Source organism: Convolutriloba macropyga, chromosome 9 (assembly GCF_964194025.1).
Source record: "Convolutriloba macropyga chromosome 9, txConMacr16.3, whole genome shotgun sequence".
In the NCBI taxonomy this organism is placed as follows: Eukaryota; Metazoa; Xenacoelomorpha; order Acoela; family Convolutidae; genus Convolutriloba; species Convolutriloba macropyga.
Genome location: NC_134476.1, coordinates 44,880,059 through 44,892,568, shown reverse-complemented (window position 1 = coordinate 44,892,568; position 12,510 = coordinate 44,880,059). Strand labels below are relative to the sequence as shown.

At 36.0% G+C, this 12,510-nt stretch overlaps 1 protein-coding gene across 1 annotated transcript in view; it reads right to left on the bottom strand.

Moving 5' to 3' along the window:
• Window positions 1-11,392, bottom strand: part of LOC142345402 (uncharacterized) — a 51,229-nt gene extending 39,837 nt beyond the window's left edge. The window contains exons 1-2 of the mRNA XM_075397449.1: window positions 11,178-11,392; window positions 8,826-9,063 (exon numbers count right to left, since the gene is read on the bottom strand). Of these exons, the coding sequence (XP_075253564.1) occupies window positions 8,826-9,063; window positions 11,178-11,264 (325 nt within the window). The 5' untranslated portion in view covers window positions 11,265-11,392. The remainder of the gene's footprint in view (window positions 1-8,825; window positions 9,064-11,177) is intronic.
• Between the last annotated feature and the right edge of the window lie 1,118 nt (window positions 11,393-12,510).

Genomic DNA, 12,510 nt, shown 5'->3' with positions numbered 1-12,510 from the left:
TCGGAAATCAAGAAGTTTTTGTTATCAATAATGCGATCGAGCGTTTAGGGAACGTTACTGGTAATGGGAAGAAGTGGGCATCGGTTCGTATTATAACTCATGACGAACCGGACTTTCAAGATACAACAGCTAGGAATTTTTCACTAGAACATCTTAGCAGTTTCGAAGTTCCCTCAAGTCTTCGGTATCGTGTATTCGCTGGTATTTTTAACACAGGAAGATGGTTCACATATTTTCATGTTGAAACCCGTGGGGATGACTCCATGGTAACTGTTCTATTTGGAAAGAAGGTCCTTATATACGCTAGAGGAAGACCTGTCACGGTGGCTGACCCGATCAATAGAGAGTTCTCAGAGTTTTGTATCTTGGGCTTGTCGTGGGCATCCCCTGGATGAAAAAACAAGCTTTTCTATTGTTTACAGAAACCAAATAGTCTAACTATTCAGCCTTCAATGTGGGGGGACACTGTTTTACCTTCAAAGGCCCTTCTTTTGTTTCTGTATGGGAAGCGGGTTGCCCTGCTGACGCGGGGCGATTAAGTGTCTTTAGTGCAACATTTTCTACTGGTTTCGGCGCTGACGAATAGAGAATTGTGCGAGAGCTACCTGAGGGGCAGCAGTCAGAAGTTAATAATCAGTTGGGCAATGATTGTGGAGTTAGAGTTAGGCCCGGTAACTTCAAAGGCCTAGGCCTCGAATCATGGACGCAAGCCCAAACGTATAGACAACCTTCGGACAAGTTAAATTGCAAAAAGGAAAAAGGATGAAGCTAAAGAAGGTTGGTTTGCTTTTAATGAGAATTGCCGTGAATTCATTAATCACATTTCATTTTGTTTCACTAATATGCATGTTGTGCATAATACAATGTCTGTACTTCATTGCATGATTGTTTTGCGAGGCATGTATTCACTTTCGTCCACGTGTGCACGTGAGAGGAAGTCAGCTGCATAGTTAGCTTTGCCAGGAATATGGGCAATAACTGTGTTAAACGAAAAAACCCGGTCCAAATAATTCCATAGTGATGGAGAAAAGTGATCAAGAGTGAAGTAGAGCGCTAAAAATTCTTTCGTTTAGCACAGTTAAAACTTTCTTTTCCTTTTACTGTTTTCCTTCAACAGCGTCTTCAATCATGAGAACGAATCCAGCTCCTGGCGTCACAAAGAAGGATGTATTGTAGGCCAGATTTAGGCAATCTGAGCGTCAACTGTGTTGCTAAGAGTAGATCCTTTTTCACAGTTTCTAAGGCATTGTAGTGCGTTTCATCAGCTTTAGAGTCGGCTCCTTTACGTAACAAATTTGAAAATGAGATGATCATTTGGCCTAAGTTTCGAATAGAATTCCTAAAGAACGGGCAAAAGCCAATTAGTCTTTCGACCTGCTGAGTTGTTCTTGGTACTTTAATCTTCTTCAAAAACTTTCGGATATTTCTGTTTTTGGGGATTTTCCCTCATTTGTAATTGTACTGCCCAGAAATTTAATTGACTGTGAAGCTATTTCAAATTTCTCTGTAGACAATTTTAGTCCAGATCTTCGGATGCAATCGAAAATTTTCCTTAGACTAGGAAGCAACTCACTAAAATCTGTTACGGCACTCCAATATCATCCATGAATTGAATGAATATTCCAGCCATCTGTACGCAATGATAAGCTTAAGTGTCGTCCGCCATCTGTACGCAATGATAAGCTTAAGAGCAGTCAAGCTTTGTGAACAATGTTTTCTCTGCGAAATGAATAGTGGCGCCGGCGATCTTCGAGATTGGAAAGTTTGTACTAAGAGTCATTTTTCAGTAATTGATTGAGTCTTCTCAAATCGATTAAAATTCGCAGTTTGCCTGACTCTTTTCTATGAGCAGATAATGGACTACTGTATTTAGACTGACAAAGTTGTAATAAGTCCGTAGTAGTGCATCAATGCTAATTCAAAATGCAGCTCGTACATATACTGTAAGTCGCGCTCTGGAGTTAGCTGAATTTTTAGTTCCGTATTATATCCAACGTCAAATCGTTGTTTGGAAAAAATGTCACAGTACTCAATTAATAAGCTCTCATATTCCTCGATTTGCTCGTGACTTAATGGCAAATTTTCCCCGTTGAATTTGCGGAGCAAGAATTTGAGATCTTCCTAATTACTTCGTGGATCCACCTGCTCCAACTTTTGAAAATTTAAAATTGGGTTCTTGTAACAATGGCAAATTACTTGGGTCCTGACAAGTTTCTGGTGTCGGAAAACATAGTTTACTAAATTTCGGTGCAGGTCTCTTCGTTAGCCTAGTTATTTTTGGGTAAAGTCATAGATAAGCTGGTTCAATTCAACAAAAATAATTGGCTTAATTTCTCGATTTCGCTAATGCTAGCAGTTGTGGTTTAATTTTTATCAATTGGTCAGCTTGTTCGGCTGATAGTAATGCGTAACGGCCTACCTCTGTTCGACTATTGACTGTGATTGGATGCTCAGTCACATTATGGGCAGAGACATACGATGTATTCTTCTTTCCTACAGTATTTAGCGAAGAAGTTAATGCAGTTTCTTTTTGGAGAATTTCAATAGGAGAATTTCAATAGTAGATAGCATTGAATATGGATTTGTTCGTTGGGCAGAATTGTGTGCTTTCTAATTGCATTAAAAAAATCTTATGTCTAACGACTCGTCGTTTTTCGTTTACTGGCTTGATTTCATTAACTTGAACTGTCAGGTCGGGGAATTGAAAGAGGCTTTGTTTCGGACTAATAGAAAAATCATGCATGACGGAGAAAAGACTACCAAGAAGGACTGAGTTGGTTAAGGAGAGGACAAGAAAGTTTCCAACAAACACTCTGTCGGCAAGTTTAAATTTAATTTCAACCAGCTTCTCTATTCTGACTAGTTGTCCTCCAGCCGTTTTGACTCAAGTACAATCTGGTTGCATTAATTTGACTGCGTTCTTGTCGGTTTCTGTGATTTCTTGGAGTAGTCTGTTGCTTATGGCGTTGGCGCAAGCGCCGATGTCAATTAGCGCTCGACGGCTTATTCCATTATTAAATTTAGTTTTGACATAGGGGAGAAAGGATGATCTCGGATTTTGGTTTATAATGTAAGGATTAAATGGTTTACTAGACTGCTCTATAGATGTGGGGGACTGTTTGGGACTTTTGGGCACTAAGGTTGACTTAATTAGTTTTTTGAGTGGTTAAATGGAAATGCTGTTCCTCTAGTAATAGTTCTACCTCTCTGAAAACATTGACTTGATCGGTGGTTTGGGTAACCTCATGTATAACAGAATGTTCCACTAGATCTAGTCACCGGCATACATGAATTGGTGGGCATGCGGACTTGTGACTGTGTAAAGTTTCGAGGGTAAAACACTTGAGCGTTAGTGTTCGGTAATCGCGGTCTCTGGTTTCTGTTGAAGAAATTTTGGCCGATAAAGTTTTCCCCCTGTAGAAGTCGAAATCATTTTGACTCGCAATGTTTTTTCAAGGCGCGTACTGGGCGGCAAGGAGTTGCTCAATTCTATTAAATGACCGGTTGGGGGAATAGGTTACATCTTTGTGTTGTGTTTTCCATCTGTGATGCCGTAATGTGATCACCAATTGATTGAAGTTTTTGGCAAGCTAATATTGCGTCTGGTTCAATTTAGAGAGCGCATTTATTAAGTTCTCGGACACTGCGTTAATGATTTCATTGAATCAACCATCAGGGTAGTCGTCCTTTCTACACATGTCTTTGATTGTCATCTGTTGTCTATCAGTGGTGCAGAGGTCGGTTACTGGCGTGGCTGGTGGTTGTTCCATCAAGTTTGATCTAAGCCATCCAGGCATGGCTTCAATAATAATTTGCTTCACCTGCTCACTTTCGTGTCCATCGCAGCTTGTAATCTAGCAGCTCGTGCGGCTGCTTCTCCATCAAAACCTGCGTGTTCTGCTCAATCACCTTCTCCTCCATCTCCTGGCAGCGCTAATGCTGCAACTGCTGGCAGATTGGGTAGGCCCGTTGTCCTTTTGTTTGTAAATTCACCAGGAAGTTTTCAGGGCTGTCCGTTTTTGGATCGAACCTTAGCTGTTCTAGTTTAAGGACATGGATCTCGTGAAGATCTTGATTGGCAAAGTCGTCTCCGAGTGCTGTGAGGCTTAGTTCAAGATCGTGATTTTCGGCTCCACTTTAGGGTTCTACTGTTATTTGCGCGTCAGCGGCCATCTGAGTTTCTTGTAATTTTAATATTGCACTGAAGAATTTTAAAGGTCATGATCTGAATGGGTTGGGAGTGCAATTATTCTGAAATTACGATGAGGGGAGTTTCAGAGTCATCTAAATCAATATCGTACCCATGGGTCCTGAGATGTATAATTTTAGAAAACTCACAGGCTCTTTGTCGCAAGTTTTTGGGCGGTAAAAATTACTAAGGAACGTTTGTCAATAGCATTTTGAGTTCGAATCACGATTTGTTTTGCTTTATCAGAAACAAAAGCACCTATAGCTGTTGAGTTAATAAGGCTGTTGGTTTGGGGGCCAATGGGTTGTATGTAATTACAGTTAACATATTCAATGCAACGATCAATAGCGGCAGTTCTTAACAGCTGAGTTTTTGGATATTATATAAATCGTGAGAAGGCATTTTAGTTTAGCACCAAATGTTTGTGTACTCTAACTCACAGTTTCCTGGTTGACTCAGTTTTGTTACACATTGATCATTTTCCTTCTCTCTCATTCCGTGTGTATTTGTCTCTGTGTGCTGTCACTTTGTCATTGGGGTTCACTTTCTTTAAGGATCCAATCTCTGATAAATTCCCTATTGATAATTTAAAGGAAACGCTAAAGGCGCTGTCTGTCATGAAGGGGTAGATATAGAGTGCTGTGATCAGATAATAAGCAATGATAAAGAAAACAAAAAATGCTGCAGTAAAATGCAAACAAATTTCTTTGCAAGACATTGATATTGGGTTGTTTTGAATTACTAATTTCGATTAGAATCTCCACTTTCGAATATCAATTTAAATTTCAACCCTTCTAAGTCGAGATGCATTTCCCTTTTAAGGTGCTCAATTACTAATTAAAAATCATACTGATCATAGAATGGTAATATTGCAATAACTCTATCTTTGTAATCTTCGGAAAATCGAACAGTAGAAATAGTGAATAATTTATCTTTATAAAAGATAGAGTACGTTTCTGCGGACGTATTTCCGATGTTGGGACTTTCGCAAGAAAAGAATCTTAAATCAAATTTGTACAACTGTCTGACTTCATCTGAACCATATAAAAGTGTGAATAATGTTTTGAATAACACTGGCATCAAGAAAAACGGGCAAAATTCAAAAGATAAACAATTTTTGAGAAGGAACTAACTGAAAAAGCTGTATACACTCGTGCGACCATGTAAATTGATATTCTGGCTATCTATAATACTGCAATGAATTTGATGAAGTGATGTTTCTCGCTGAATTAATCAAATACTTAGTAACAGAATTTTGTCGTTTACATTGGAAATCGTTCTCAGATCACAAGTATTTGTTAGCTGAAATTTCGATTGAATATGCTGAGCAAGAACCCTTGCCTAAAATGAAACGTTTAAATATTGGCAAAGCTAATTGGAACGAATTTACGATCAATTTTAATTTTCCAATGTCTTCATTTGACTCAGTTGATAAAATTGTCGACTCTTTTTACCATAAATTAGAAGTAGCGTCTTCTATTGCAATTCCACTCAAAACATCTAGAAGAACGAATGCACCATTTTACATGTCCTCTAACAGTATCCATTTAGAAAATAAACTCAGAACAGCTTTAAAAAATACACAAAACGCAGAGAAAATTTCACGACTTAGAGAAGAATTATCCATTTCTCTAAATAATGACAAGAAAAATTTCGTTGAAAAAAGCAAGGTCTGGTCAACAAACGATGCATATAAATTGATGAGACAAATAACAAAACAACCAGCTCTTCCAGAGAAAATGGTGTACATGGAAAAAGAAGTCTTTGGGTACAAGAGCATTGCAGATTGTTTTAACAATTATTTCGCTTCTGTTTTTGTTCAAGACGATACTGAAGTTGTTATTCCATTTAATCAAAGTCCAGAAATATTTCTTGATGACATTCAGTTTAGCAAAGCGGCTATGAGCGAGGAAGTCGAAAACATACGTAGTGGTGCTAACTCTTCTGATGGAATCAGTCCAAAATTTCTGAAATCTGCTTTACCGTACATTTCGAATCAACTTTTGTTTATCTTCAGTTGCTGTGTTAGCAAATGTGATTTTCCCAGTTTGTGGAAAAAAGTGCATGTACGACCCCATTTCAAAAGTGGTAGCAAATTAGATATCAAAAACTACCGACCGATTGCCATGCTTAGCTCCTTGTCACTACTATTTGAGCGTATGGTGTATAAACAGTTCTCAATCTTTCTGCAACAAAAGCTTTGCGTACAGCAACATGGTTTTAGGAAAAATCGTTCAACCATCACTCAATTACTTGTCTACTGCAACAGGTTGTATGAGTTACTTGAAGCCAACAAAATGCCAATGACAGTGTATCTAGACATAGCAAAAGCCTTTGACACCATCAATTATAACATCATACTTGTAAAATTATGTCGAATGGGATTTGATAGTGCTTTCTTGAGGTTTTTTGCGTCATATTTAACAGATCGACAACAGAGAGTTGTAATATCTTGCGGAAAATCGGACTTTCGACCGATCACCAGCGGTGGGCCTCAAGGGTCAATTTTCACTGTGTTTCTTTTTTCCGTTTATATAAATGACCTACCCGAAATAATTGTCAATGAGTGCTTTTTATACGCGGATGACACAAAAATCGTCAGCACTGTAGACAATAAAATGCAGCTGGAAAAAGATATTGAAAATGCTATTGTGTGGAGCAAGGAGAATCGGTTAAACTTCAATTTCGATAAATTTAAAAACGTGCAATTTTCCTTACGTAAAAATCAAAACAAGCAAATTTTGCGTCTTCCCAGCCATAGAAACATCCCACAGGAAATACACTTCAAAGACCTGGGCATATATTTTTCCGAAAATTTGTCATGGGACTATCATTTAAGTTTTGTTCTACGAAAAGCCAATCAGAAGCTTGCTTATCTAAAGAGATCAATTCCAAGTGAAACAAAATTGTCAGTTAAATGCAACCTAGTCAAAACGTACATTATATCAATCTTGTTTTATGGATCAAATGTTTGGTATGCCAGCAAAACTATCGTCAGGCAAATGGAAAGGCTTCAGAGAAAAAGTTTAAAATGGATACAATCAAACAGTCATTTTATTGATAAAGAATACAATGATTGTCTTCGATCAGTAAATTTACTTCCGATCACATATCAACTTGTCTTTTTGGATCTCGTAGTTTTGAACAGAATTTTGACAAGAAAACTTCCACTTGAGGCAGAGCAATTTTGGCAAATAAGGAATGGACATCCGAAAACACGATCAAACGAGAAAATATTTTTATACTCAAACGAATGTAATCGCCAGCGTTGCCGATCAAATTTTTTCCAACGAGTTACAAACTTCAACAATTCGATGTCACTGGCGCGTGATTTTCCCAACTATAACCCATATTCAAGTCCTCACAAATTCAAAAAAGAAGTCAAAGAATATCTATTTGATTTAGCTAAGAAGAATTTTAATTACAAATTGTACCCATATGGATGGACAGTGTTTGAGGGAAACCAAATTCAAGCCCCGTTAGGGACGTACTAAGCTTGGTGCAACCAAGTTTAGTTAAATTCATTATTATTATTATTATTATTATTATTATTCTTTTCGCTAATACTAACCGGGCCAGAGCGGCTTGATTTTTTACATCGGAGCAGGGCCGATAGCTAAAAAAAGTTTTCTGGTCAAAGGAAAAGATTTCAAACCAAATTGAATTTACTTATGGCTGATCTTTCGCTTGACAATTTTAGTTTTTTGTGTTCTTCTGATTAAAACTTTTTAAGGCCCGTTTTTACAATTGAGTAATCATTGTATAAATACATTCCTGCGATATGAATAAATCAAACAAAAGATAACTAAGTGGTTTTTATAGCAAATATACTTGAGAAAGTTTACAGGATATTAATAAAGACAATGTAAATTTTCTCATCTTAATAAGGCAAAAAAATCAAGTCTATATATGGCCTTAAGGTGATAAAAGATTTTGCACTACATAAAATGACCAGTAGAAAAGTGGAAAACATATATCCATTACTATATAAAACGTACTTTAGGACGTTACAAGGACCTTTGGTACGACATTACCAAAGACGCTTTTTCGTTCTTTATTTAATTTTGCCTTCGAGCGACGAACTGTTCAATTAAATCGTCAAAATAAACAAATTATTTCTTACTTCCTAAAATTTGAGCTCAGGTAGGTTCAACTTTCTCCAGAAACATATTTCTAATATACGTTCCCCACATATAAATTTCTATCCAAAGATACAACTCAAATCGATTCCCCAAGAGATCAAAAAGCAACAATTTAACTTTGGAAATTTTTGAGATTGCCAGCTGGAAATTTTGTTTAAATTTTGCTCTAACAGAAATTAATGACAAAATTAAGCTCATTGCGCTTTCTTCAGAGTACCAGGTATGAAGAACGCCAAGGACCCTGATGAGAACTGAAACCCAAAGCCAATGCTACAAAGACAAGTTGTTTTAATGCGTTGGTTTCTTGGTTTAAAAAATTTTCACGGCCCTTTTCTACTAATTACTCTCAAGAAAGCTTAGTGATGTGTGTTTCATAACTTCTGGCTGCACTCTGGAATTCTACCTCTTACACACGATAAACGTCTGTTGTGTTTGACTGAGTTTTAATTAAATACAATATAACCCCGCAATTGATTAGAAAATTACAATCTTACCTTCTTGGAGTTGGTTTAAGGCTTCTTTATACGCATTTGGATCTCTTTTGCAATCATCAGAGGGAAAACTCTCAAAAGAGGAACTCAGATCTCTGTACCGACCATCAATCAGTCTCTTTAGGTGTTCTCTAGCTGGAGGAAATTTTGTCCCATTTGTTCCAGCAATTAAAATCCGCTCTCCAATCAATCCTCGCCTTCTCATGTCAAAGTGAACTAAGCCTACCACACCACAAGACTTCCAAATAGAATTTTATGCTCACAAATTTGATCAATCTATTTCGTCCTATCATTTTTTTTCGAATTTAAACTTAACAAATTAGGAATTGTTTCATTTCAAGTACTTTCCATCGTGTCATATTGATTTTAACACAACACTTATCATCATACATTTTGCTCAAGCATTTTACTCCCGTTTTTCTCGAGAATAAAATATAAAAATCTATAAAATTATAAATTACAAAGAAAAAAAATCTTGATCTATTTTTCTCTAACCTAATTGGGCCAATCCGTATATCAATTCTCGTCTGGAAATGCTGAACCAATTTCTTGAAAATTTTTCAAATCAAAATATTTCTCTTAATTTAGAGCAGATACAGCTGATTCCGTGTCTCCATAAATTTGTTTTTAAAAGTACATACTCTACAAAACAATGAACGTTTTTACACTATCGGTGACTGACATAGCCCAATAAAATATAGAAATACCCATTATAATTACAAGATTTTTACAAAAATGCGAGGCTGGCTTTTTTGGGGGTAACAGATCGCACTGAAATTTAAGATAGAAACAAACGAAAAAAATTGTAGTAAATTCAGTTAGCATAAAAGGAGATTTTAAATTAATAAATTACAGTTTCAAGCCGAAAAAAATCACAAACTAAACTGTATGACAGAAAATTTCCAAAAAAAAGATCATTTGGTTTTTTTCTCAAAATTTAGTGTAAAATTTTTTAAACCATCTCTCTGTGTTCTGTTGGTTGAAAACCATTGCATTTATCTGTATCAAAAAATTGGTCAAAAAATTGAAGACTTCAGGCATTTTAGAGCTCTCAAAACAGAAAAAAAAACACAAAAATCAACTTTTGGAAAAAAAAATTGAAAAATTTAATACAAGCTCAATTTTTTTTTGAAAATGAGGAAATTATTTTTCACTTCTGCATTTTGAAATGGCTTTTTACGCTGATTTTTTCCTGTCTTTCGGCGTTTCTGTAAATCGAAAAATAAAATCCCTAGTTGGTTGCGAAACTCCTGATATGGAAAATAAAAATTTCTTTTGAAAGATAAGGAAGAAAACTTATAATTAAGTTATTATTAAAAAAAATTATCTTTCCTACTTCTTTAAAAATACTTTTTCTTAAAAAAGGTAAAAGTTCAAAACATTAAGTTCAAAGACAACTAATGTTCCTGAATAAAGAAGCTTTACGACCAGATTTCAACGTTCCTTCACATGTTAAAAACAACTAGAGGCAGAGAGCAAAAACTCTCAGGGGTATTAAAAAGTTAGAAAATTACTTAAGTTAGAAAATTTAGCTAATCATTGCGGTTTAAAAAATATTCAGACCCAGGACTGTGTTTATTATATCTAGCTTTTAACACGTCTGCGTTGTTCTTGAAAAAAAGAATGGGCAGCTTATGCTCGTAAAACATTAAAAACGACGAAATAATTCATAAATCAAAAAGTTCATTTCCGATGTTAGTGTCAATTTTGCTATTAAAGATACAAATGCTCCAAGAAGTCCACACATAGTTTTTTCGGAAAACCACAACAATCAAGATAAATGAAGGGTGACGAACATTGTAAATATTAGATGCCAAGATTGAGTGTTCTTAAATCTCGCTGATAACACGTTTGCGAGGTTTTGAAAAATTAATTGTCCCCTTATGCTCATGAAACAAAATAATACAAAAAATTTCAAAGACAATCAAAAAGTTCATTTCAGGTTTTACTGTCATTTTAATTATTATCGATACAATTGCTTGAAGAAGTCCAAACCTAGTTTTTCGGAAGCAACAGTCAGGCCATTAGATGCCAAAAAATTAAAAACATTTTTTTTGGTGGTCGGTTTGCATTTGTTTTTGTGTGAAGGCGCGCTTGTGTGGGTGTAATTATGGGTGCGCGTTTTTTATGTGTGTGCTATGTGTGTATGTATCTGCCAGATTTTGAAATTTTAATTGTCCCGCTGTGCTCATGAATTTTTAAATTGAAAAAAATTCTAAAAACTTTAAAATTCAATTTAATTCTAAAAATGTTCAGTTTGTGAACTGTCAGTAATATTCAACCGGGAGGAGGGTGTTGTTTGCGGCTGTAAAATACATACAGAAATAAAGTGATAAAATGTGAGCATAATTCCTTGTCTGACTTGGAGCCACCTCCAGGCACGTATCCAGTCACATACTCTCCCGTTCCAATTATGACCGAATTTGGGAGCCTCTTTGACATCGTTGACAAACTCACTTGTATTTTGACCACTGACTGATTCCAACAAATTTCAGTAACTGCAGGCAACTGCTCATTTAATTTGAAAACAATAGTGTCATTGATAGCCAAACTATATTGACTGATAACATGATAATGATAAAATAACGAGGCACGTACTTAAAATAATAATCATAACTAGTTTTTGTTTGCGCTCCTTATCAAGAAAGGACTCGCTTATAGTGTTTATAAAATGACCCTGCGCGATATTACTTGACACTCCTTATTTCTATAACAATCTCTTTCTAAGCAACAATTAATGAAGTTCGAAACACTCATGTGCAAGTTAATTTTCCTACATACAGTGCCAGGTTGTAAAACGTGCCAGTGATACATAGCGAGAAGTTGACAAGTTTCGGCATTTTAAAACTGTCAAAAGGCGAGATGCAATTTCTGTTTTATTGGTTTCAATTTATACCCGTAGATTGACAACTGAGCATATTTTTCTCGAGGAAATCGGTTCTAAGGTCAGGGATGAAGTGGTCCAATACCAGCAACATTATGTTAACTCATTTACTCATTTATACTTGTTGTTAGCTTTATTACAATCGCATCGAATACAACCAAATTTAATAATACCGAACTCCCATAGTCGTGACGTCTTAACAAATAGACGTATCAAAATGTAGAAATTTCAACGAATGTGATTGGTTGAGAAATTTAAAACACTGTATTGTTAAGTGTTCAATTAGCCTAAATTGGACATAGCCTAAAGCTAGAATAAAATTTTTACCGCATCTGGCCAAGCCTCAGCGGCCTGTGGGACTTGATATGAATCCATCATAACCGAACGTGAGACCAGTTTCCCCCCCCCCCCAAAGTATAATAGCCAAACTATATTGACTGATAACATGGTAATGATAAAATAACGAGGCACGTACTTAAAATAATAATCATAACTAGTTTTTGTTTGCGCTCCTTATCAAGAAAGGACTCGCTTATAGTGTTTATAAAATGACCCTGCGCGATATTACTTGACACTCCTTATTTCTATAACAATCTCATTCTAAGCAACAATTAATGAAGTTCGAAACACTCATGTGCAAGTTAATTTTCCTACATACAGTGCCAGGTTGTAAAACGTGCCAGTGATACATAGCGAGAAGTTGACAAGTTTCGGCATTTTAAAACTGTCAAAAGGCGAGAAGCAATTTCTGTTTTATTGGTTTCAATTTATACCCGTAGATTGACAACTGAGCATATTTTTCTC